This window comes from Myxocyprinus asiaticus, chromosome 16 (genome assembly GCF_019703515.2).
Source record: "Myxocyprinus asiaticus isolate MX2 ecotype Aquarium Trade chromosome 16, UBuf_Myxa_2, whole genome shotgun sequence".
Lineage (NCBI taxonomy): Eukaryota > Metazoa > Chordata > Actinopteri > Cypriniformes > Catostomidae > Myxocyprinus > Myxocyprinus asiaticus.
Genome location: NC_059359.1, coordinates 4,989,818 through 5,016,776, shown reverse-complemented (window position 1 = coordinate 5,016,776; position 26,959 = coordinate 4,989,818). Strand labels below are relative to the sequence as shown.

Genomic DNA, 26,959 nt, shown 5'->3' with positions numbered 1-26,959 from the left:
CTCACACTCATGCCATCCCAGATGTGTATGACTTTGTTTCTTCAACAGAACACCAACAATGATTTTTAGAAGAATACCTCAGTTCTTTTGGTCCATACAATGCAAGTGAATGGTGATCAGACCTTTGTTGCTCCAAAAATCACATAAAGGAAACAAAAGTAATTAATATGAGTCCAGTGGTTAAATCTATATCTTCAGAAGCAATAAGATATGTGTGGGTGAGAAACAGACCAAAATTTAAGTCCCTTTTTTATACTAAATCTCCACTATCAGTGGAGATTTATGGCATTTCAGACATGTAGCTCGTTTGATTTGTTCCGAAACAGGGGCTAAAATTGTCACAATGTTGCATTTCCTCTTGTTTCGGTTCGCTTTCACAAGGCAACATTTCAAAACAGACCAAAACTGTGTCAATAAAAGTCACATGTAAGCAAACTGTCCCTTTATTGGTCAGAATGTCTGTGTGCTGTTCTGGGATTTAGTGCATCCATTGATACAGGACCGGTTAAAATGATATACACCGATCAGCCACAACATTAGAACCACCTGCCTAATATTGTGTAGGTCCCCCTCGTGCCACCAAAACAATGCCAACTCGCATCTCAGAATAGCATTCTGAGATTATATTCTTCTCACTACAATTGTACAGAGTGGTTATCTGAGTTACTGTAGACTTTGTCAGTTTGAACCAGTCTGGCCGTTCTCCGTTGACCTCTCTCATCAACAACACGTTTTTGTCCATCGAACTGCCGCTCACTGGATGTTTTTTGTTTTTGGCACCATTAGGAGTAAATTCTAGAGACTGTTGTGCGTGAAAATCCCAAGAGATCAGCAGTTACAGAAACACTCAAACCAGCCCGTCTGGCACCAAAAATTTTCATTTTTGGGTGATCTTTCCCTTTAAGAAGAAAAGAGCTGCCTGAAGATTCTTCAAAATGTATCCTTTTTTGTTCCACAGGACAAATAACAGTGACATGTAAATAATGACAAAATTTTCATTTTTGGTTTAACATTTAAACTAATTTGCTCTCCATTTTATTGGTAATTTTGTCTTTCTTATGAGTCTGACTGCTATCTTGACATATTTGAACAAGAGCTAGACATACAAACACAATGTTTTTCTCTGTGGACGAATTTCCTGAATAAAGATAAAGTCTAAACAAGTCTAAACAAGATGTCACAGTATAATTTAGGCAAAGACCGAGGTTAATTGGTGTCTTGGGAAAGTGTTCCTACTTTATGTCCTTACTCCCTCCAAACCCCCTTCGGTTTCCTGTCACAGCTTTACTGCTTGTTTATGGATAATTAGAAAAGATAAGAACCCAGGTACAATAAAGTCATGATTATAGAATGAATGCAGTCACAGCATATCATACACTGGAACTCCTTTGACAGATTGTCATTTTAAAACCCCATTCTGCTGGAGTCCTTGGACAGGAGGGGGATGTACTTCCGCTTTTGTTCAGAATGAACCTAGAAAAGCCTCAGCGTCCAAGGTCTGGCCATGGCCACGCTGGAAACCCAGACACAGCGGATGGAATTGCCATGGGAACGGACCCCTTGACAACGATTTCATAGTCAAGAGAAGAAAAGAGAGCAGTATCTTTCCAGTCTGTGTCTCTCTCTCTCCCTTTATCCGCCTTCTTTGAGACTCTCATATTCTCTTATTCTTTCTCTCGTTCTTTTATTCTCTCCCTCTGATTCTAATTTGGATTACATGCCATTTCATTTCCCAAGACAAATCTAATTTCCTTTATTAAATGACCCACACATCTATATAGGCCTGAGCAGTATGACCGTATGTAATGTGCAATGGTTAAAATGTCTCAACAGAGATTTTGCTATACCATTTATACCGCAGAAGATATATTTGCATGGCTATCATTGGACAGGACTGTTTTACGTTACTTACACATGAGAGCAACAAAGAAACATGGAGTAACATGAAAATACAGAGTGGGATATGTCCCAAACAGGTCAACATGAGGAAGAACTTATTATTAAGCGGGGTAATACGAAGTTTAGTTGTTTACATTTTCCGAACAACTAAAATAAAATATATTTGGTAACACTTTACAATAAGGTTCTATTTGTTAACATTAGTTAACACAATCAGTTAACACAAAGTAACAATAAACAATCCTTTACAGCATTTATTAATCTTGGTTAATGTTAATTTCACCATATACTAAAACATTTTTAAAATCAAAAGTTGTATATGTGAAAATTAGTTAATGTGCTATGAACTTACACAAACAATGAACAATTGTATTTTTATTAACTAACATTAACAAAGATTAATAAATGCAGTAAAAAAGATATTGTTCATTGTTAGTTCATGATACCTAATGCATTAACTAATGTTAACAAATGGAACCTTATTGTAAAGTGATATCATAAATTTGAATATAGAATTCAACAAGTGTGCGGTCCCAGGTGTGCATATTGATGACATTAAAATGACTTTGAATGTGGCTCATCCAATCAAAATGTAGAGTCAGAATGCTCAGTTTTATAATATTAGATGTACAGTTTTGAGTCTTTTGTTTTGATCTCAAGTGTGATAATGTGAAGCTGTTTTTGCACTGATGTCAGTGTCAATCAAGTTTTAAATAAAAAAAAATTATAATCCAATGAACTGAAGTAACTTTCATTTGTAAAGTATTTAATTCACTGGATTAGGTACACAGTAAAAAAAAAAAAAAATGATTTGTACTAAACTTAACAATTTTCTAGTCAATTTAACAGATTAAGTTGTGATTGTGTCAACTAGTACTCAAGTTGAATTAACAAGTGCATTTGCCACCTTGTAACAATATAAGGATGGGCAAGGAGGAGGTGGGAACTGGCTGAACAGTCAACGTAAGGTTTAATGATAAAACTCAACATAAACGGAGAAAGAGAGAGAGAGAGAGAGAGAGAGAGAGAGAGAGAGAGAGAGAGAAACTTGCTCGTTAGCTCCCGGACGCACTGCTGCTCAGTCCTCAACCGCTCCTCTGCCCTCTGGTGGATGCCAGCTCGCTCCTCCCCCGGCAGATGGTAGTGAGTAATCCGGCCCCTGGCGGACAGAACTGCTCCTCCCCTTCTTCGGCGGATGGCCGCGGCTCCTCTAGCTCTTGGTGGCCTGCAGCGACCCATCTGTCCCCAGTCAGACGGCCGCAGCGGTCCTCCTTTGGCGGACGGAAGCGGTGAGGACTCCGCGACAGCGCATCCCTCCTCCTTCCCGGGTTTCGACACCACTGTAACAATGGGCAAGGAGGAGGCGGGAACCGGCTGAACAGTTAACGTAAGGTTTAATGATAAAACAAACATAAACAAACATGCAGCGTGGCTGCGTGCGTCTCTCTCTCTCAAACTGGCGCCTCCGGCTCGTCTTTATCCCCCTCCCGGCTGATTAGCCGATTCAGGGCCGGCCGTTTGCCTTGACGGCCTGGCCCCGCCCTCCTCCTCATTACACTCCTCAACTCAAAAAAATATGTTGATTCAACTTCGTTTGGTGTCAGGTAACTCCGCCTCGTTTATTGAACTTCTGTACTCAGAAATGTAACTTCCTTTAAATCTACATAAAAACACACGTTAGACCAACAATATCCCCTCAAATGCTGTCCCAAAGTTAGCTAAACAAAACTTGTTAAGTACATATTACTTAAATTAAACATTTTGACAATATGTTGTTGTCTCAACAAAGACTTCTTAAGTCAAAGCAAAACAGTAAGTTGAGTCAACATTTTTTTACAGTGTATAATCACATTATACATTATTTAATATCTAAACCACTTTTAACTGAATTTCCAGCAACTATATTGTGAAATTACCATTACCGTAATATAAAATTACATGAGATTTTGGTCATACACATCCTCCAATTCATTGATAAGTGAGATAGTATGTTAGTTGAAAACAAGAGACTGTTTTCAGTGGGGGGGAAATGTAAAAATGAAATGTGAGACAGAAAACATTTTGTCTCATTTCTTAAAACAACATGTGCACATTCCAATAGAATAATCACTGCATGATCTACATTTGCCTCTGGCCATGCCTGTATTACACCAAACAAAGCCCAAGTTCTTTGGCGCTCAAGTAAAGTATCGACATGTCCTTCTTCAGCAATCCTCAATCAATATCGCTGCAATTTTCTCGGCCACTTATTACACAGTGAGTCGATGTGTCTTCAAGAAATATTAAAGGTGCTTTATTCGCTCGCCTGTTTAATACTGAAAGCGCATGTCTTCCAGCAGTGTTTGCATATTTCTTGCTTTGATTAATCTCTGTTATGCCGATGCATTGCCAACAGCCTGGATATTTGTGGCAAGGAGGGAGAACCTAATCTTTGCATACATCCAGGAAGCGTAATCTATTCAAAGTGGCACCTCGCACAGGAGCAGAACAAAAATTACTATTCATCTTCCATCAAGGCATGCTGCGTTTCATCCTCGCAACTGACTCAGCTGAGCCGAAAACAGCGAATGTGACATCTGATTTGTAGGCTGTCTAATCACAAGAGAGGGTGCACATTTTCCCGTAGAGCACAGCTCTGTTCACAAGCGAGATCCGAGGCGCGCCTGTCCTAATTGAAGGAGAGGAGGAGCCTTTCAAAGACTGCAGAAAAGCTTTTGGCGGTAAGGTACAGTATGAGAGACAGAGACAAATAATGCGGTCTTTAGCACGTCACATCTCCAAAGAACGTCATAATTAAGTTTCAGATGCACTAAGGCATTCCAATTATCTAAATTAGATTTAATTGAGCACAAGAGAGGATTCTCTGTCCTAATTAGGTTACCAAAATATTGGAGCTCGACGTGTATTAATCATGTCACTAACACACCAGCCAAGCTGCTAACAATGATACAGGTAGAATAAAAAGTTGTAGACAAGGTTGGTCCTAACCAACCTTGATTATTTTGATATTTAGGGTGGGCAAGTGGTTGTCTCTTAATTGGACTGGGGGGGGGTTCATTGCCAAATCAAGGGTGGCAATGAACGTTGAATAGTCAATTGCTTTCATATTTAAGCAAAATGGACATTATAACTGAAATATACACACATTCACTGGAATCAAATCGATTTGAAATTGAATCAAAACTTGTGAATCAGAATTGAATCAAACCGGGAAATCATTACCGATACCTAATACGGGTTTCGAAAAACATGAGGGTGAGTAATTTATGACAGAATTCTCATTTTATGGGTGAACTATCACTTTAAATGAAACATAACTGAAAACTGAAAGAGGTCTCTAAGCTGTAATAAAATTCTTCTGCTGATAAACATATGGCAGTCAAAATTCCTCTTGACTGTAAGAGCAACAGTGAACTCTCTAACAGAAACTATGCGCTGGGGTCAGAGGTGACTAGCTCGAGATGTGATGCTCCAGATTCCTCAATGACAACTGCAGCTCTGTATGTCGACTCCCGAGGCACCCGGTGCAGCACGACTGAGTCCTCGCAGCCTCCGAACCAGTGTCTGTAACTGATTAATCACACTTTGCCTTCTTTCCTACTTACATTGCTTTCTTAAGGGGCTGTTCACAGTGACAGCAATTTGCAATGACAAAGCAGCCGGAAGTCATTAGCTTTCTATAGATAACTTTTTTCAACGTTATTATTAAACCGCAAAATGCTGCTATTAAATTAAATAAATATGTAATCTGTATGTGCCTCACGCTACAAAGTGAATTAGTGCTCTGCCTGCTGTTATCTGCTACAAACAGTGCACACAATGCTCATGATGGTGTTTTCCGTGAAAGAGCCAAGGATCTCTAAAAGGTACGAGCATTTTATGTCTTTATGTTTGCACATCACCAGCTCCACACATTCATAAGTACTCACATTTAAAGCACTGCACATGCAAACTATATATTTATCTCATTAAATCGTAACTTTTGCTGTTAAATAATCTCACTAGGACATGACGTGATTTTAATTTGTGCATTGAATGTTTCCACAATGACATTCGTACGTCAGATGGTATCGTTTTTTTGGTAGCATTTTTACGAGCACGAGTACAAGTACATGAGCATAGTATCTGACCGTATTCTGATACCAGTATCGGTATCGGGATATTTCTAGTTAGAACACGGCGTAAAATCATTTTATTTCAGCCAGACAGTGGAAATAAAGTGCTGAAGTAGCTGTGAAAGACAACAAAAATAGAAACAAGCCGTTCATCAACTGAACAGGCGCATTCAGTAACGTGATCACACGGGAAGTCGGCATGTTGTTTCCGATACTTCCCGTGACACATTGCATTTGGTGCATCCAGCCACATGATCACACGGGAAGTCAGCATGTTGTTTTCGATACTTCCAGTTCTGTAGGATCGGCCACATTATACAAAACAATTGACAAGTGCCATTTCTTATCAGACATGTTTGCATCGGTTCCAGTCTGTACAGCTGAAAATAACTCGCTTTTGGCACCCCTCTGCAGACATTACACCAGGAAAATGGAGCTCATACATGCCCATACCCCAAAAACACTTACAGCTTTGGCCACTGGGTGCAGTGTTTCGAATTTCGGCAAGCAAGACCGATTTTTAGCTAAAGAAAAGTTAACCTACTGTTTTCCGATTTCACTGTGAGATCAGTCTGCATCCTGTGTAAAAAGCTTTGTTTTGTTTTTATCCCCTTTTCTCCCAATTTGGAATGCCCAATTCCCACTACTTAGTAGGTCCTCGTGGTGGCGCGGTTACTCACCTCAATCCGGGTGATGGAGGACAAGTCTCAGTTGCCTCCACTTCTGAGACAGTCAATCCGTGCATCTTATCACGTGGCTCTTTGTGCATGACACCGCGGAGACTGCATGTGGAGGCTCATGATACTCTCCGTGATCCACGCACAACTTACCACATGCCCCATTGAGAGCGAGAACCACTAATCACGACCACGAGGAGGTTACCCTATGTGACTCTACCCTCCCTAGCAACCGGGCCAATTTGGTTGCTTAGGAGACCTGGCTGGAGTCACTAGAATGCTTTGTTGATTATTATTTGAGCAATTTAACTTTGACACGCCACTCGCGTCCCATGTTTCATATTTATAATTTACCAAAACCTCTAAAAACATACTTAAAAAAGTTGGGCAGGTATGCATTTGTTTTGCAGTCTCCTTTCCTGTCGGGATCACACTTTACTCATGTGACTCAGGGCAAACATAACCATTGATCTGTGTGATAGACTTTACAGAGAGCACGTGTGTGTGATTGTATCAAGACTTTTCCTGAAGAACATCTAACAGTGGCACACATGTGGCTTGTGGCTTGTGGCTTGCCCATAACTGATTCTTTATCGCCATACTGTTATAGTGTTTACTTTCCTCCTAGACAGACAGCGCACATGTATAACACGGGGCTGTTCACGAGCTCCTCACATAGAACAGAAAAATCACAAAGTATATCTCTTTTTAATATCTATTTTTTTTCCTCCAAGACACACCAAAAAAAGGTTAAGTAGCTCTATTGAAAATGCTAAACCAGTACACTTGAAATCAACTTAATACATTTATGTTTTGAGATGAGAACATGATTATATTGCATAAAGTCCAAGTGATATTCAACACAGTCATCAAAAAGTGATTTGATCATATTGCTATGAAATGTTCAAATGGATTCAGACTTCTAACGGATGATGTTCACTCAATGTGATTTTTAATGCTTTCTCAGTTAACTTATTTAAAATGAGCTAATGCAACACAATTCTTCAGCATTTGGTCTCAACTTAATTTCACTGTGAACAATCCATCTATCTATGGTCACTTAATCTAATTGTGTTGGGACTATGTGAGTAATATTTGTTGAATTAATGTATTGTTGAAACCGGGCAGGGGATTTCCAATTCCCATGGGACTGGACTGAGAGAGTACATTTTAAAATTAAGTATTATTTTAATGTATTTCCACGCAAAATGAGACAAGTAGGAGACTTGTTAGTGTTTAATGTTCTGTTGGGATTTAGAGGAATTTATTGCATGTTTAAGTTTTTTGGAGGTTACCATTGTGGAGAAGAGTGGAGCTAATGGTTAGGTTGAGGTTGTGTACATTACTACTGATAAATCAGTGTGTATTGCATTTTTAATGAAGCAAATACTGAGCGATTATCAGTATAATGACTTATCAGGGATCTGTAACCTCTCAGCAGCACCATACATGTTATACAGAACAAAAACATATACCCTATATAGTATGCTAATGTGTTTGTTGCTAGCTAGCAACATTTACATTTAGTCATTTAGCAGATGCTTTAATCCAAAGCGACTTACAAATGAGGAACATAGCAAGCAATTTGTCATACAAAGTTCAACAACATCTACAGTGTTGTACTGCCAAGCTCTCAAGGTGACGCTGGAGTAGTATAGGTGATAGCACAGAAGAAAGAGACAAAAAGAGACAGAGGTATATATATATATATATATATATATATATATATATATATATATATATATATATATATATATATATATATAGTACTGTGCAAAAGTCTTAGGCACATAATATGTTTCACAATGTTTTCACAACATTTGTCTTAAGATGGTTATTTATATCTTCAGTTTTAGTGTGTCAATGGGAAATATACATTTTAGACAAACGTTCCTTTTGCAAATAGATTAGAATGAAATAGAAGAACAGGGAGCCCTGCAACATATGGTATGGCCCCCACAGTGCCCACCACTGTGTCCAGGTGTACGTAGGAGAATTGGTGCTGTTTTGAATGCTAAGGTGGTCACACCGAATATTGATTTAGCTTTTTTTATGTTTACTGGACTTTGTATGGCATTAATTGATCAATGAAAACTATTTATTGCATTACTTTTGAAGAAATTGTGACTACGCAACATTTTTCACAAGTGCCTAAAACTTTTGCATAGTACTGCGTGTGTGTGTGTATATATATATATAGTGTACAGTAAGTGCAAGTTAAGTTCAATAGTAAGTGCAATTAGTGTTGAACAAACTGCAGAGTTATTTGAGCAGATTAAATTTAAGTTAGGTTAACTCAGTTCATTTAGGTTTCCGCTAGACAAAGAATTTAAGTAGAGCCTACGTTTTAATTTCATATCAAAGAAACTCATTTTCATTGTGTAGAGCCAATGTCTACAATTGAATTAAGTTAAAACAACCATTTTTTTTCATTGCACCAATAAGATCAAATGAAGAGCAAATTAGCAGATTTGTCTCCTGAGAAAAAAACCCCAAGAGTTTCAGAGAAGATCACAAGAATGTCACAAATGTCTGCAAACACAAGTCAGAGATTTCAACATGAATTCAAACGTTTCTCCTCAAATTCTTCCAAAACCAAATGATCTATATGTTTGCTATTCACATCAGTTTAATAACACAGTACAATACGGTAGTATCCATTAACATTATTTAACTACATTAGGCTAGTCAACAATGATAAATACAACACTTATTAATCTTGGTTAATGTTAATTTCAAGATAATGTATTTTTAAAATGAAAAGTTGTATGCCTTAACATTAGCCAAGTTAATGCATTATGAACTAACAATAAACAATAACACTAACCAAGATTAAAAAACACTGGAATTAAATGTTGTTCATAGTGATGAGACCGAATGCATTTACTATTGCTAACATTTATGGTAACACTTTACAACAAGGTTCTTTTTTGTATAGAACCTTGTTGTAAAAAGTGTTATATCCATTTGATAGCTTTCTGTAAGTCAACAATTGCCTCAGTTGTGTCTTTTTTTTTTTTTTTTTTTTTCTAAGGAAATAGCTGAGGAAAAACCAAACTGAGAAATCCATGAAGTCTTCTGATATTTTAAAGAGCAACCTCTAAACAATTACATTTTAAGACTGAACAAGTCAATGGAGATGGTCTGGTTACCTGTTGGGAAGGTGTTGACACGCAGTCGCTGCACTTCAGTCACTGATCAGAAGTCAATCAAGATGGTGACAGTTACTGTCCACAAATAACCCTTGCGATTCCCGTTTGACGTGCCGGGACAACAATAACAATAAGCGAAGATCCGATTCTCCCCAGATGCCAAGCAGATCAGTCCTCCTGCGGCAGGCAGCTAACGAAGCGCAGAGAACACACTTCGCGTGCAGCTGTTTAGGTCATGCTCAAAGTATGCCTGTGCGATGTTCTGCAAGCTCAGGAAAACCACATCCTCTGACATACCTCCTCCTCTCTCTCTCTCTCTCTCTCTCTCTCTCTTTCTCTCTCTGAGATGACAGTCCAAGCTGACCCAGACACAGTTCTCTCTCTCTCTCTCTCTCTCTCTCTCGCTCTCTCTCGACTCCTTCAGCAACCGACACAGTTCCTGCCCACCAACTAAAGAATCCAACTGAGGAGGTGGTGAAACTGAGAATGAGCGAGCGGGGAAAGGAGAGAAGGCAGATAAAGGGAGAGGCAGGGAGAAAATTTTGGAGAGGAGCAGTTGTTTTAGAAAAAAAAAAGAAAAGAAAAAGGAAACACTAGAGATGCACCCATGTTCTCCTAATGTTAGCATATGGTTCACTTTTGGTTATTGTCTCGGGAACTGCAATTCCTAACGTTTTAGGAACGTTCTCTTTAGGTTCAATTTTTATTGTAACCATAAACTAACGTTCCCAGAACCTTGCAGGGAGGTTTTTGCATGACAACCCTAAAAATAACTTATTCAGAGCGTTCTCTAATGGTTATTATTATTATTATTATTATTATTATTATTATTATTATTATTATAATTAATAACCCTAAAGTAATGTTACCAAAACATAGCAGGGAGGTTTTTGTGTGACAACATAAAAATAACTTACACTAACTGGCCACTTTATTAGGTACACCTTTACATCTACTTGTTCATGTGATTATCTGATCAGCCAATCTTGTGGCTGAATTTTGTGCGATTAAAATTTTAATCTTAGTGATTTCGACCGTGGCATGATTGTTGGTGCCAGACGGGCTGGTTTGAATATTTCTTTAACTGCTGATCTCCTCGATTTTCACATGCAACAGTCTCTGGAGTGTAAAGAGAATGGTGCGAAAAACAAAAACAACCCGTGAGCGGCAGTTCTGTGGACGAAAACGCCTTGTTGATGAGGGAGGTCAACGGGAAATGGCCAGACTGGTTCGAGCTGACAGAAAGCTACGGTAACTCGGATAACCACTCTGTACAATTGTAGTGAGCAGAATAGCATCTCAGAATGCACAACATATCGAAACTTGAGGCGCATGGGCTACAACAGCAGAAGACCACGTTGGGTTCCACTTCTGTCAGCCAAGAACAGAAAACTGAGACTGCAGTGGGCCTACCATCTGTGCAGCTCAGCAGAAATCCAGATTTGTCAGACCAGGCGATGTTTTTCCAATCCTCCACTGTCCAGTTTTGGCGAGCCTGTGCCCACTAAAGCCTCAGTTTCCTGTTCTAAGCTGACAGTAGTGGTACCCAGAGGGGTCTTCTACTGCTGTAGCCCATCTGCCTCAATGTTCAACATGTTGTATGTTCAGACAATGCTTTTCTGCATAGAACTGTTGTAACATGTGATTATTTGGGTTACTGTCACCTTCCTGTCAGCTTGGACCAGTCTGGCTTTTCTCCTCTGACCTCTATCATTAACAAGCCGTTTCCGTCCACAGAACTGCCGCTCACTGGATGCTTTTTGTTTTTGACACCATTCGGAGTAAATTCTAGAGACTGTTGTGTGTGAAAATCCCAGGAGATCAGCAGTTACAGAAATACTCAAACCAGCCCATCTGGCACCAACAAACATCCATGTGATTATCCAATCAGCCAATCATGTGGCAGCAGTGCAGTGCATAAAATCATGCACATACGGGTCAGTAGCTTCAGTTAATGTTCACATCAACCATCAGAATGGGGAAAAATGTGATCTCAGTGATTTGGACCGTGGCATGATTGTTGGTGCCAGATGGGCTGGTTTGAGTATTTCTGTAACTGCTGATCTCCTGGGATTTTCATGCACAACAATCTCTAGAATTTACTCCGAATGATGCCAAAAACAAAAAAAATCCAGTGAGGGACAGTGTAGATGAGAGAGGTCAGCAGAGAATGGCCAGACTGCTTCGAACTGACAAAGTATACGGTAACTCAGATAACCGCTCTGTACAATTGTAGTGAGCAGAATGTCATCTCAGAATGCTATTCTGAGATGTGGGTTGGCACTGTTTTGGCAGCACGAGGGGGACCTACACAATATTAGGCAGGTGGTTTTAATGTTGTGGCTGATCGGTGTATAGTTAACAGTTACATTTATATCATGTTTAACAAGAAAAGACATGTACTCTTACGGTAAACTATTGTTAAAATTATGCTGAAAAACAGTAATTACAGTAGGCATTCCCCATCCCTGCATGACCCCTCACATTTGCTTATATTTTATTGAAATATAGTATGTTTCTTCTTATTTTTAATATCAGTTATTGCGATGTTTTGTTACATTTTTTGTTGTTCAGTGAATGTTTTCAAATCACATTATTTTAGTGTCACATGTGTTACCCTGATGGTGTTTTGTGTTTGTGTGAGTGACATACTATATACCAAGACATTCTGAAATTCAATAATTAAACATAAAAAAATAAATAAAATTAAAAATAAAAAACATTTAGAATTTAGAAAAGAGTGGTCTCAGACTTTTGGACCCCACTTGACGATTAAAAACAGCAGCGAGATTGGTCCATGTGCCAACCAAACATGTATCTTTTACTTAAGCTTGAAGAGAAATAAAAAAAAAAGATGTTGGAAAATGAGACCTACCGCTGTGTAATTCATGATGTGTTTATTCCGAACTAATCACTATAATCCCTGTGAAAATAAAGAGCTGTACAGCAGCACTCTACACTTCACCTACCACATTGTAGGAGGAAAACATAAAGTGTACAAAGCAGCAGAAGACAGTTAAACTCACATCTCCCCTCTAAAGCAAACGATTACAATAAGCACTACTGCTCTTACTGGGCCAGAACAACCTTTAGACACACAAGAAATGCAGTTTTATGTCCCCTGTATGCCCTTTTTTCTGATAGTGATGCCATCTTTTGTTGGACATAGAATTATATAATACTTGTCAATCTGTCTGTCTATCTACAGTATCTAAACAGAATCAAAACATGCACAGCTCTTAAAGACCACCTTTAGAATGTTTGTCTATGCAATCATAATGTTGATGCCACTCTGCCATCTACTGTTCAAACTAACCTTGTGCTATGTAGCATTAGAGCTAATATAAGTGCAAGCATACTCTGTGTTGCTTTTAAGAAACTACAGGTGCATCTCAATAAATTAGAATGTCGTGGAAAAGTTCATTTATTTCAGTAATTCAACTCAAATTGTGAAACTCGTGTATTAAATAAATTCAATGCACACAGACTGAAGTAGTTTAAGTCTTTGGTTCTTTTAATTGTGATGATTTTGGCTCACATTTAACAAAAACCCACCAATTCACTATCTCAACAAATTAGAATATGGTGACATGCCAATCAGCTAATGAACTCAAAACACCTGCAAAGGTTTCCTGAGCCTTCAAAATGGTCTCTCAGTTTGGTTCACTAGGCTACACAATCATGGGGAAGACTGCTGATCTGACAGTTGTCCAGAAGACAATCATTGACACCCTTCACAAGGAGGGTAAGCCACAAACATTCATTGCCAAAGAAGCTGGCTGTTCACAGAGTGCTGTATCCAAGCATGTTAACAGAAAGTTGAGTGGAAGGAAAAAGTGTGGAAGAAAAAGATGCACAACCAACCAAGAGAACCGCAGCCTTGTGACTGTCAAGCAAAATCGATTCAAGAATTTGGGTGAACTTCACAAGGAATGGACTGAGGCTGGGGTCAAGGCATCAAGAGCCACCACACACAGACGTGTCAAGGAATTTGGCTACAGTTGTCGTATTCCTCTTGTTAAGCCACTCCTGAACCACAGACAACATCAGAGGCGTCTTACCTGGGCTAAGGAGAAGAAGAGCTAGACTGTTGCCCAGTGGTCCAAAGTCCTCTTTTCAGATGAGAGCAAGTTATGTATTTCATTTGGAAAGCAAGGTCCTAGAGTCTGGAGGAAGGGTGGAGAAGCTCACAGCCCAAGTTGCTTGAAGTCCAGTGTTAAGTTTCCACAGTCTGTGATGATTTGGGGTTCAATGTCATCTGCTGATGTTGGTCCATTGTGTTTTTTGAAAACCAAAGTCACTGCACCCATTTACCAAGAAATTTTGGAGCACTTCATGCTTCCTTCTGCTGACCAGCTTTTTAAAGATGCTGATTTCATTTTCCAGCAGGATTTGGCACCTGCCCACACTGCCAAAAGCACCAAAAGTTGGTTAAATGACCATGGTGTTGGTGTGCTTGACTGGCCAGCAAACTCACCAGACCTGAACCCCATAGAGAATCTATGGGGTATTGTCAAGAGGAAAATGAGAAACAAGAGACCAAAAAATGCAGATGAGCTGAAGGCCACTGTCAAAGAAACCTGGGCTTCCATACCACCTCAGCAGTGCCACAAACTGATCACCTCCATGCCACGCCGAATTGAGGCAGTAATTAAAGCAAAAGGAGCCCCTACCAAGTATTGAGTACATATACAGTAAATGAACATACTTTCCAGAAGGCCAACAATTCACTAAAAATGTTTTTTTTATTGGTCTTATGATGTATTCTAATTTGTTGAGATAGTGAATTGGTGGGTTTTTGTTAAATGTGAGCCAAAATCATCACAATTAAAAGAACCAAAGACTTAAACTACTTCAGTCTGTGTGCATTGAATTTATTTAATACACGAGTTTCACAATTTGAGTTGAATTACTGAAATAAATGAACTTTTCCACGACATTCTAATTTATTGAGATGCACCTGTATATGTAGACATTGTTTAATTTCACAATAGTTTACAGTTGTTTTTATTGACATCTTTTTAGAATAATATATGACCTGGCATACCATACCCTATCTAACACCATTTATATATATAAAAAAAATAAATAATAAAAAATAATAAAAACATTTAACTCTTGTATCGTCACACTCAAGTCATCTGTAAGGCATTTTGGAAACACTGTTTTAAAACTATACTATATGAGTGTACTTACAGTATGCACTGCAGAACTATTGAAGTGAACTGTAAAAAAGCTTTAAAGTGATTCAAATGGTGAAAAACTTACAATTTGAACCATTACTGCATCTAAAACATACACATCTCAGATATTTTCCTCACATACATTACTATGCAAAACGTTTAGGCACATTTGATATTTTACAAAAGCATTTGTCTTAAAGGGATAGGTCACCCAAAATGTAAAATTCATCATTTACTCGCCATCATCCAAGATATGTCTGGCTTTCTTTCTTCTGCAGAACACAAAGGAAGATTTTTAGAAGAATATCTCAGCTCTGTAGGTCCATACAATGCAAGTGAATGGTGACCAGACTTTTGAAGCTCCAAAAAGCACATAAAGGCCACATAAAAGTAATCCATAAGACTCCAGTGGGTAAATCCGTGTTGCTTTTTGTTAATGAGCTGAGTCATCTTTTAACTGTATAGTAGGTCATTTTAGTCACAGCACACTTATACTGTTTTTTATAGTGTCAGATATTTTACAAATCTTGTTTGCTTGATGAATTAACAAAACACAATAGCAAACGTCACACCATAATAGTCTGAATAAAACAATATGCGAGTGATTTAGAGAAAGTAAAGTCTACACTTTTTATTTTATAGAGAAAACCCCACTCTGACTCATAGCTGTGAACAATAGGAAATTTAATTATTATTATTTAACTTAAAGCTCTAATCCAGTGCCACGTTGGACGTTCCATTTATCATTGTTGCACTGTTTGCTAATTCTTTAGATGGCTCTCTCAATTCTTTTCTATTAATTCATAGCATGCTTTTACCTAAACATACACCCTTGCATTTACAATCTCATGTTTGCCTCCACTATTAACCTCAGAGGTCTGTATTGTTTTGCAACCACATTGCTCAAGTGGTGTCACATGAATGTCAATGGTGAAATAGGATCAGGTTCCTTGGGTCCAATAAGATGCTGAAGGTATAAAAACAATAATGAGTCACTTCGTAAGGGCCACAACAGCTTTGATGACTCTAATCGTCTGGAAAGGTGAGAATCAGAGTTACAAATGCAACTTTTCTTGCAATAAAGTATAATCGGGATAAAGGCAAGGGAATGCACAATCCTACGAAAAGAGCTTTTTAAATAAAATATTTCAACATTTTACATGAATTTCAGTGCATATTTTAAATTGATAGATCTAAGAGCTGGACCTGGCGCAAAATGTTTGTGGTGACGCTGTGTATCCTGGGCTTGCTCCATATGAGCACTGCCTGCAGTTTGGTGAGTTTGATTTCAATATTTGCAATATTATGATGAGCATGATGTTATTTTATACGACATAATTTCTATACATTATAGTACATTGGCTTTTAAAACAGTGGTCTAAAGACTTTGGCTTAAATGCTTGAATTAGTTTTGTTGACAAATATATTTTTGCCAATGTATGAATTCCATTACAAACCCCAAATTTTAATTACTAATTGTATTAATTTTATATGGATGAAATTTATAGTGTGGGAAAAGTGCCAAGCATACATGGGAACTCCTTCAATACCGTTTAAAAGGCATCCCAGAAGCTAAAGATCTTTGTTTTGATTTTGGTCACTACATAACTCCCTCACTTTCATGTATTATTTAATAGTTTTGATGACTTTGCTAATATTCTAAAATGGGGAAAATAGTCAAAGTAAAGAATGAGTAGGTGTGTCCAAACTTTTGACTGGTAGTGTATATGAATAAATAAAGAACTTAAAATATTATGTTCGGAATAATTATGAAATTCTCCAATAAACAATGCATCTAACATCTAACATCTAATGCATGCATGTTTGTGTCATTCCTGCTGCTGTGTTTATAGCCAGGTAAGCAATTAATATATTACCATATTGCCTAGAATACTGCTCAGACATAATAATGCATCATCTGACACAACCTCAAACTGATTATTTTGCTTTATAACTGCACAGGTGTCTGTACGGACCAGACTTCAGTTCAGCAGGAGATTGTGGATGTACACAATGCCTTCAGAAGGGCTGTGACGCCAACGTCCAGCAACATGCTGAAAATGGTGAAATCTCATATAATTGATATTTACGTTTTAATGCATTTAAGTGAATTAATGCTTTTGTGTCATATGATGTAAAGTTAAGAGACAGGTTGAATCTCTGAAACCTGTCAAGAATATGTCTTGGTCATGTTTATAAAATAAATAAATAAATAAATAATAATAATAATAATAATAATTATATTGTGCTTTAAGAAAATCAAGAATATTTTAGGACCAATATGATTTTTGTGGCATCATTTTAAAAACAATTTAAGTTTTATCTTTTAACCCCCTCATTCTCATTTAAATATGTATATCTATAATGTAAAGTTTATACATCATGGTAATATTTGTTGTACTGCTTTTTTGCAGATTTAAATTAAATAAACAACAACAAAAAACAATCAAACAAAAAACAACTATCAAAAAATCAATAAAAATTAAACTAACAAACAAAAAAGCCTGATGAAGGTCATATGTACAAAATGTTACTGTAATAATACATTTTGTGTATTCTTTGCAAGCAATAGCAGTGTGTGGGAAATTTTCCTAAGCGTGGTAAACAATTCGGTGTGCAAGCTTTTTTGTTTTGTTTATTTTCAGATATAAAAAAAAACGTATTATACAGTAGAACATGCTACACATTACAGTAATGAGAAATTGGGGTGGGTGGGGTGTGCTTAAGTGTCATGACCACAATATCACAATGCAAAATATGCTAATGGCCCTACTGTAAGCTTAATTTTCAAAATGTCTCACTGTTTTCTTTGATTTTGGTGTGAAATGTGACCTGGGCATGTTCTTGACAGGTTTTGTGAGATTTGCTCAGTCGCATAACTGCTGTTTACAGCATGCAATAATTCACTAAAATGCAAGTTTCACCTGAAAATTTGTGTGTTTTCAGAGCTGGAGTCAGGCAGCGGCAGATTCTGCTCAGGGTTGGATTGATCAGTGCATTATGACACACGGTCCAGCAAGCACCCTCATGATTAACGGTATGTTACCTGCAATCAAGCAATACAGTAATAAGAAAACAGAACTTTTCTTTCATACAATTCTCCATAGTCGTAATATTTACATAGTACTGCGCAACTGTGAATGTGTAGGAATGTTCCAGGTTCAAGCTTTGTCAAAAGCATTTGTGACAGTGTCGATTATCACAGAAAAATGCTTTGATAATGATTCGTCTATAATTTAAAAAAAAAAGAAAAGAAAAGGGAAAAAGAGAGAAAAAAAGTGGTCTATGTCTAAGCCTATGGGGCCAGCTTTCTCAAGGATTTAAAAGCAGAATTGAGAAGCTCATAGTTCCCTTTCAATTCAGTTCACTCAACATTGCTGTAAGCACTGTGGGGAGTCCTTCTTAGATGACCTTGTTGAAACCCTTATTCAATCACACCAATCCTGTGAGCCCCACCCCTTCGGGCACGCAGTTGGCCTATATAAGCGGCGCTCAGTCACAATGTTCACCATTCTTCAGAATTTTCTTCCTTCAAGACTATGAACTTCGTCTTCATCTTGGAACCCTTCTGCTTCGCCGTCGATATACCTGGTGGTTCTGGTTCGGCATATTTGGCTAACTCTCACGGAGATGTGTGATGCAGGGAAGGCCACCCTCCGCGACACCCCGGTGTCGCCCGACAGTCTCTTTTGGAACGCCATGGAAGGCTTTTCAGAGTGCTTCTTCGCAGCGCAAAAGCAGTCTCAAGTGATGAAACACTTTCTGCGAAAGAGAAGTAGCACTTCCCCTTTTCCGGCATGCTCCTGATCTATTCCAGGCAGCGGCCAGCAAAGAATCCATCTCTCGCTGCCCCAGCGCAGCCAAAAGCTACTACTGAGCCATCAGTGAAGCCACGCAAACCGTGGCCCAAGTGTAAGCACCCACTGTCTCAGTGCAAAAAATGCATCGACGGAAAAGCCCTTGCTGGGTAGCAGAAACGTTCCTGACATGCCCAGCCCTATGAAAAGGAGCCCAGTGCTCGCTGTTATTCATGGCCCAGAGCCGAAAAAGTCTCGATTCAAGACACATAGTGTTTCTCCCCCTTCCCCAATACTGTTCATCGGGAATGGTTATATGGTTCAAGCATGTTTGTACGATTCAGTTTGTACGCCGGCCACCTTGCTGCGCGCAGAGATTCACAATCTGCTCGCAAAAAATGCGAAAGAGACTGTCCCAGGTTGCGACACACACAGCGGGGTTTACAGCCGTTATTTTCTCGTTCCAAAGAAAGACGCCAGGCTTCGGCCCATTCTAGGTCTGAGATGCTTGAATTGCATGCTCACGAAGCACCCATTCAAAATGTTAACTCAGAAAGAGATCTTATCGCACATCCATCCTCAGAACTGGTTTGCATCAATAAATCTGAAGGATGTGTACTTTCATGTACCAACTGCACCGCGTAACAGGCAGTTTTTGAGATTTGCATACAAGGGAACTGCGTAACAATACAAAGTCCTTCCTTTCGGTCTGTCTCTGTCTCCCCTCATGTTCATGAAATATATTGATGCAGCGTTCGCTCCATTGAAAATTAACGATGTGCATGTTTTGAATTACCTCGACGATTGGTTATTACTAGCCCAATCAGAGGCACTACTGAGCGAACACATAGACTTGCTGCTTTGCCATCTGACAAATCTGGGTCTGAATGTCAGCTGGGCGAAAAGCACACTTTTCCCCAACCAGCAAATCTCCTTTATTAGGGGTTCATCTCAACTCCGTGAGCATGCGTGTTCACCTCACAAACGAGTGCGTACCGTTAGGTCTTTTACACATGAGACCTCTCCAGTACTGCCACAAACGACACGTTCCACATCACGCCTGGAGCCTCGGGCACATGCACATCACAGTGACTCGCCGCTGTCTGGCTGCTCTAGCACCATGGACAGTGCTGGCCTTCTACCAACAGGGTGTTATGCTGGGTCAAATTTTCAGAAGAAAAGTGGTGACCACAGATGCATCCAACACATGTTGGGGCGCGGTGAGAGATGGACGCCCGACTTTCGGCACCTGGACAGGTGCGAAACGGGCGTGGCATATCAACCGCCTAGAACTACTGGCTGTCTTTCAAGCTTTGAGATCTTTTCATTCCGACATTGCGAATCACCACATTCTGATTCGTTCATACAACACAACAGTATTGGCATACATAAATCGCCAGGGCAGACTCCGATCGCCACAGTTAATGAGCATGACGCAGTGCCTTCTCCAAAGGAGCGGGCATTATCTCCACTCATTGCATGCGACATGTTGGCTGTCTGAATTTCGGAGCAGATCTGTTGTCATGCCAGGGAGTATTACCAGGGGAATTCAGACACTGATGAGGATTTGGGAAATATTTGGCAAAGCGGAAGTCGACCTATTTGCCAATGTAGAGAACGCCCACTGTCCCCTCTGGTACACCATGTCCCAAGCCCTGCTGGGTGTGGACGCGTTGGCTCACAAATGGCCAGTGAAATGCAATTATGCATTTCCCCCGGTATGCCTCCTTCATTCTGTCATTAGCAAAGTCCGAGAGGACATGGAAACAGTTCTGTTAGTTGCGCCGAAATGGCCCAATCAGTCCTGGTTTCCGGAGATAATAGCAATACTAGACGGCCCTCCATGGGGATCAGACGAGCCAGAATTGGCTGATGAATACCATTTTACAGGCTAGAGCACCATCCACGAGATGCCTCTATGCACTTAAATGGTGCATGTTTGCAAATTGGTGAATTGAATTGCCTCATAGCTGAGATTTTGACATTCCTTCAAGAGTGGCTGGATGCTGGTCTTACCCCATCAATGCTCAAAGTTTATGTAGTTTAAGATAAAAATAATTTAATAATTTGCTCAACTTCACGTTGTTCCAAACTGGTACGACTTACTTTCTTCTGTGGAACGCCAAAGGAGAAGTGACAAGAAAGTCCAAGCTGCTTTCTTTTAATATAATGAAAGTGGATATTGACCAGGGGCTGTCAAGCTCCAACACCTACAAAAAAACAAAGAACAATTAGCTATCCATACTGCGATCATGAGTCAACACAAGTCACCACTCATGATAATTTTGCACCATAAATCCAAGTAGTCCACATGACTTGTGTGATGTATTCCAAGTCTTCTTAAGCTACACAATAGCTTTGTGTGATGAACAGAAATGTATGTAGTTATTCACTGAATATCTAGCTTGACAGCCAGTGTCACCATTCACTATCATTGTATATAAAAGAGCAGCTTTATATTTCTGCTATAATTATCTCCTTTTGTGCTCCACGGTAGAAAGACAGTCCTAAGGGTTTGCAACAACACAAGGGTGAGAAAATTATGAAAGAATTTCCTCTTTTGGGTGAACTTTCCCTTTAAATATCTCTCTATAATGAACAGGATACGAATTGGGTGAAAATCTGTTCAAGGCCTCCTCTGTCTATCAGTGGACTGATGTAGTAACTGCATGGCACAGCGAAGTCAACAATTATGAATATGCCTATGGATCCATCAATGATCAACCCACTGGACATTACACACAGGTGATGTTAAAAAAGAGTGCAGAAATGCTTTAAAGGTGAAGTGTGTAATTTCTGCAGCACTAAACAGGAGTGCAATGGTTTTATATGAGCAGCCAACTTCTCAACGGATGGCGTGAGTTTGGGGTGGGACAACCAGTTTGTGTCTATGGAATGTTTGGGAAAACTGTTTGAAAACAGTGATTATTTTTGCAAATCCGTTTGGTGCCACTAATGGAGCAGCAATTACATTAGATTTCAGTCACTTTTCTATTGAGTTTATGATTTAAAAGTGCTGAATGCTGGTGTCTCACACTAAAGTAGCGCTTCTCTTCATGTGAATCTTCAAAGGTGGTTTGGTACAGCTCGTATGAGGTCGGGTGTGCTGTGGCTCAATGTGGAAGCTACTACTTCTACGGATGCCATTATTACCGTGCGTAAGTTGCTCCCCCCTTTCTCTCAATATTGAAATGTTGATTTCCCTTTGTGATGTCATAATGTTTTGTTTCTGAACATAACACTGCCACTTCACAACAAATTTCTCAAAGGTTTGTTTATTCGTTCATTTCAGAGGAAATTTCAGAAAAGTACCACCATACTCACTGGGCAGTCCTTGCGCTGCCTGTCCAAACAATTGCGAAGACAACCTTTGCAGTAAGTGCATTTCAGTTCTAAGTACAACGTTGCACAACTATCATGAAATGTGACTTGTGGTGACTCATGATCACAGTTTGCCTTGCTAAATGTTTTTACTTTGTAATAAAAAGGAAAGATGTATTGCTTCACTGACTTTCAATTCTCTCTTTTTCTTCTAGCTAATCCTTGTCCATATATCAACAAATTCATCAATTGCGCCGCCTTAAAAGAAAAGGCCACATGCAACAACTACTTTGTGAGCAAATGGTGTCCTGCTAGCTGTCAATGTGACGACAAAATTGTCCCTGTCGCGAGAAAATAAGTGTTTTATGGCCATAATCCATGAAACACTGCCATGTTTTTCAGTTTTCAATCTGATTGCTTACCTGTAGTGTCTCTTTCCAATAATGTGAAATCTGTACATTCTTTAGCACACAAATCATGCATTCCTTTCTATGTGGATAACCTCAAATATGACTACATTTCCTGCAGCATTTCATGACTACATTTCATGATGTTTAAGTACATTTCATGCCACGACAATGCAAAATGAACAAGGAAACAGTGATTTGACAAGACTATAGAAAAAAGCCAGTGTCATTTACCGTCATTACTGTTTTGCATTTATATTACCTGAGGCACTTTTTCAGTAAAACTTACATAATCAAATTCAAATAAAAAACATTTGTGATTTATAAGCCTTTTACTGAATGCAAAAGCAGGAAAAAGCACAAATTAAAACACAAAATATGGACTACTCCTACTCAGAGACTGTATTTATAGTATAGATCCTTTACTGTAGATCTCTTGCCAAAATATTCATGTTATGCACATTTCTGCAGTGCATTTGAACCTTTATCCTGTAAAGTGATTTTACACCAAATCATAAGGAACCAGAGATCCGTGTGTACCCACAATAAAGCAATAAGGTATGAGAGGCCAGCTATATTGCGAAAAGAGTCTAATTTTATTAAAAGGTTACTTCATATTAATAATATTAAGGAAACAAACTTTCATCAAAATGTTCCTTTATTAAGAAAATGCATTATATCCTTACACTAGAAAATATACTCCCCCCTGACATGCAAACAACAACCGAATGGAAAAATAAATATACTCCATTTAAACTGAGTTTAAATGTATTTGGCTAAGGTGTATGTAAACTTCTGACTTCAACTGTATATATATATATATATATATATATATATATATATATAGCACTTTTATTTTTCTTATCATTAATCATACCCATATAGTTTTATGTTATGTTATGTTTAGATAACTAACTTTCTTCCATTATTTAAGGAAGAACATGCATATCCAGCAAATAATAGATATAGGCACATTTTTTGGTTGTTTAAGTGCAATAGCACAAATGTTTCCTAATTCATGAACATTTTTGTAATACACTGAATTTCCAGTAGGTGGATATGTTGTACACAATATGAAATGAAACAGCACAAATGTGTTGCACTTCCTGTCTGTGAGTATTTGAATACTTGTCTTGTCCTTTCACATAATAATACAGCTTAAATGTGCTTAGAATATTCAAATATTTGATTGCACATCAGTGTCTGCTCTGTGTCCTATGAGCTTGTGTGCAACTTTCACCAGTTTGTAATCTACTTGTTGAAATGTACATGTCATGTGTACTGAAACACAAAGCGATGAGGCGGTCTTAATATTTTAAGGCAGTCATATAACAAATACAGCTTTCATGTGCCACACACGACTGTATTTGATGGGAAAATGGATTTGGAGGTGTGTACCATTCAGATCTGAATTGAGAATGTCTTTTAAAATCCATTTTATTTAGCTGAATTTTAATTGAGGTAACAAACATGATGTACAGTTTGAATTTAAGGAAGTACAATTAAAATGGAATGAAATTCATCGAAATTCATATTACTGCTGTAAATGTAGTTTTTAATAATGCATGTTTCGTGATACACTTAACATTAGATTATATTAATAATCAATGTTTAAAAGGCCATCTTAAATAATATTGCAACTTTTTAATTGAATTAATTGGATTTCCTGATACATGTTTATTAATTATTAGTACACTTGAGTGTTTATAGCTCAGTACATTATATAATCAATAAATGCTAATTTTAATGTCAGTATTGACTTATTTATTTGGACTGAAGGGACAAAGGTCAGTAGAAAGCTATTGTTTTAGAATATAAATGATGCCTTATAAATAGGCTTATTGTGCCTATATTTAGCCTGCAATATGTTTTTACAACAAAGTTAATTGTTACAGGCCAAACTAGGGAAAGCTAGTCTGCTTACAATCCAAAAGAGTCTGCAATAGTAAAATCGTAGAGAGGGCATGAATGCATTTACTCACCAGCTTTTATTATTACTATTATTATTATTATTATTATTATTATTATTATCTATGTATAATCTGTGTTAACTGAATGTACTGTGACTTTGATGAGTTATTAATGGTAGGAAAGTAATGCTCTATAAGCCATCAGCTTGCTTAATCTTTTCATAGTTGTTGGCACAGATTCAATACATTAAGAAATGATTTTCCAGCACATTTTTGACATGTTGTGCAACAGATCTGTCTGAACTTGCATGCATCTTCCTTAAAAAATTCTGTCACCAAAAATTAGTTTTGTTTTATTTAATGGGACCTGCGGTTATTGTTATTATTTATTGTATAATTATTAAAACTGTGGCTTTGATGCATTATGAAGTGTAGTGGAGAAATGCTCTTTTGCATTCTGGTTGCCTTATATTAACTATTAGACTTAAGCTTGCCTAATTAATGGTGCTATTGATGTTGCTTTTAAGTATTAAGCATAGGCACATTCCTCTTCCTGCACTGTTTGTGCTATGGACAAAAAAAAAAAAAATGATACATTTCTAACCACCTGGACTGAGATTTTTGCCTTGCAGATGATAAACAGGTGAAAAAAATCCAATATATTTACACTGAAGAAGGGACGCCAAGCCATATCTAGACTAGGGACCAGAATATCATAGGACCAGTAAGAAATCACCTAGAACAGCATAACAACCACATACAGTAGCAGCAATACATTAAAAACCACTCAGAACACCTTAGCAACTGTATAGCAACGCCCTGGCAACCACCCAGAACACCATAGCAATGCCTTAGAAACCCTTTATAACACCTAGGAATGTCTTAGGAAAGTTGTCATGGCAGTTCGTATTAAAATAAAAAAATATATATACACTTTTAATAGTTGTTGGGGTAGATTGCATACACCAAGAAGGGATATTTCAGCAAATATCTGACATACTGAGCAGCAGCTGCAAGTTGTGAGCATATCTGCCTTGACATGCATGCACTTCCACGTTTAGCCAACAAAAATCTGATGCACACTACAGTACACGAAGCTGTTAGTATGGGTGTATTGATGGGACAGTGTGCCTATGTTGTGTTTTTGAGCGATGGCAGTGAATTATTTTGATGTGAAGTGAGTTCAGCAGGTGGCAGTGTCTATCAGAGCAGCTCAACAATGAGACTTGGAACATTGTAACATTCGAACGTTCGAACACCGCGCGCGCGGAGATACAATGTATTGAGCCCGACAGATGCTGCCGCGCGGCAACACGGATGCGAATTAAACCTGCGGAATGGCTTATAATTTCTCTCTAACGTCCATTCGAAAGCTCCAATCGCTCAATCCTCGAACCGACAGCTAATACTGCCAGGCACAGGCTGCTGTGTTCGCGTACGCTGGCTCATGGCGGAGTTTGTCGCCGAGAACTGCGTGGTATCATCGCAAAACGGCGGCGGGAAATCTGCCCAGCCCGACGATGAGGCGGAGGGCAGAGCTCCGTGCGAGGTGTCGGTCTCGAACGGGGACTGTGGACTGGGCGAACCCGAGAAGCAAGGGCTCGAGAATGCCACATCTGTCGTGTCGGACGGTAAACCTGGACTACCACGGAAGACCAGTATTATAAAGGTAAATGACCAATTCAACAGACTATTTAAAGGCTTAATGTGACATTTCAAACATTTCTGTGTCAAACCTCGCCCTGACATAATCAGTATTATTGAGTAGCCTGCATCCACATGTTTGGAGGGTTTCAGAATGCATAGAATTCAAAGCCCACCGTGGACATGTCGTTGCATTTCCATCCAGATTGTGTGTGTTTTTGTTTTTTGTTTTTTTCTGTCAGAGTTTATATGATTTCATGACGCACTCATCAGTCAAATCAAGTGGAATACATAGACTTTTGTTGATAACGACGACAATGTGCAATTCCAAACATGTTCAGTTCTGATAACTTGAGTGATATTGCACACACCCATTCAGTGATGATGGGTAACATGAGCTAATTGTTGCTTCACATATATTTAGTGTGCATATACCATGAGAAAAACCCCCCAGCTATTTAGGGCTGCAATTGCATGCATTTGTAAAGCATAAGTTCATATTGAGGTCAGCTGAATGTGTAATATTTTTACTTCTTAGCAGTTACACAGTGTACAAGTGTTAAGTCAGGCAAACATGTATTTCCTGTGGTTACATCTCAATGCAATGTTCACAAGTATATTTAAAAATAGGGTTAGCTAATAGGGTTATAATTTAGCTACTCACCCTTATTTCATCTTAAACCTGAATGACTTTTCTTTTTTCCATGGAACACAAAATATGAATTTTTGAAGAATATCTTGGCCGCTCTTTTCCATATAATGAAAGTGAATGGTAACTGAGGTTATCAAGCTCCTAAAACAGAAAAAGTACCGTTAAAGTATCATAAAAGTAGTCCACACAGTAGTTCTTCTCA

The 26,959-nt window shown here is 38.5% G+C and overlaps 3 protein-coding genes across 4 annotated transcripts in view; 2 read left to right on the top strand and 1 right to left on the bottom strand.

The window, feature by feature from the left end:
- LOC127454132 (raftlin-like) overlaps positions 1 to 10,175 on the bottom strand; it is a 183,156-nt gene extending 172,981 nt beyond the window's left edge. The window contains exon 1 of one of the 2 annotated variants that reach the window (XM_051721113.1): positions 9,844 to 10,175. The gene's annotated coding sequence lies outside the window, so the exon portion shown is untranslated. The remainder of the gene's footprint in view (positions 1 to 9,843) is intronic. The other variant, XM_051721112.1, reaches the window with a different exon arrangement.
- Positions 10,176 to 16,218: 6,043 nt separating this feature from the next.
- LOC127454142 (cysteine-rich venom protein ENH1-like) lies at positions 16,219 to 24,541 on the top strand. Its single transcript, XM_051721129.1, has 7 exons — positions 16,219 to 16,306; positions 16,989 to 17,089; positions 17,973 to 18,063; positions 21,426 to 21,568; positions 21,896 to 21,981; positions 22,116 to 22,198; positions 22,360 to 24,541. Exons 1-7 carry the CDS (start codon positions 16,243 to 16,245, stop codon positions 22,500 to 22,502), a joined length of 711 nt encoding a protein of 236 aa, XP_051577089.1. The 5' UTR covers positions 16,219 to 16,242; the 3' UTR covers positions 22,503 to 24,541.
- A 1,003-nt stretch (positions 24,542 to 25,544) lies between these two features.
- LOC127454122 (inactive phospholipase C-like protein 2) overlaps positions 25,545 to 26,959 on the top strand; it is a 78,273-nt gene continuing 76,858 nt past the window's right edge. Inside the window, exon 1 of the mRNA XM_051721097.1 lies at positions 25,545 to 26,130. Coding sequence (XP_051577057.1) covers positions 25,909 to 26,130 — 222 coding nt within the window. The 5' untranslated portion in view covers positions 25,545 to 25,908. The remainder of the gene's footprint in view (positions 26,131 to 26,959) is intronic.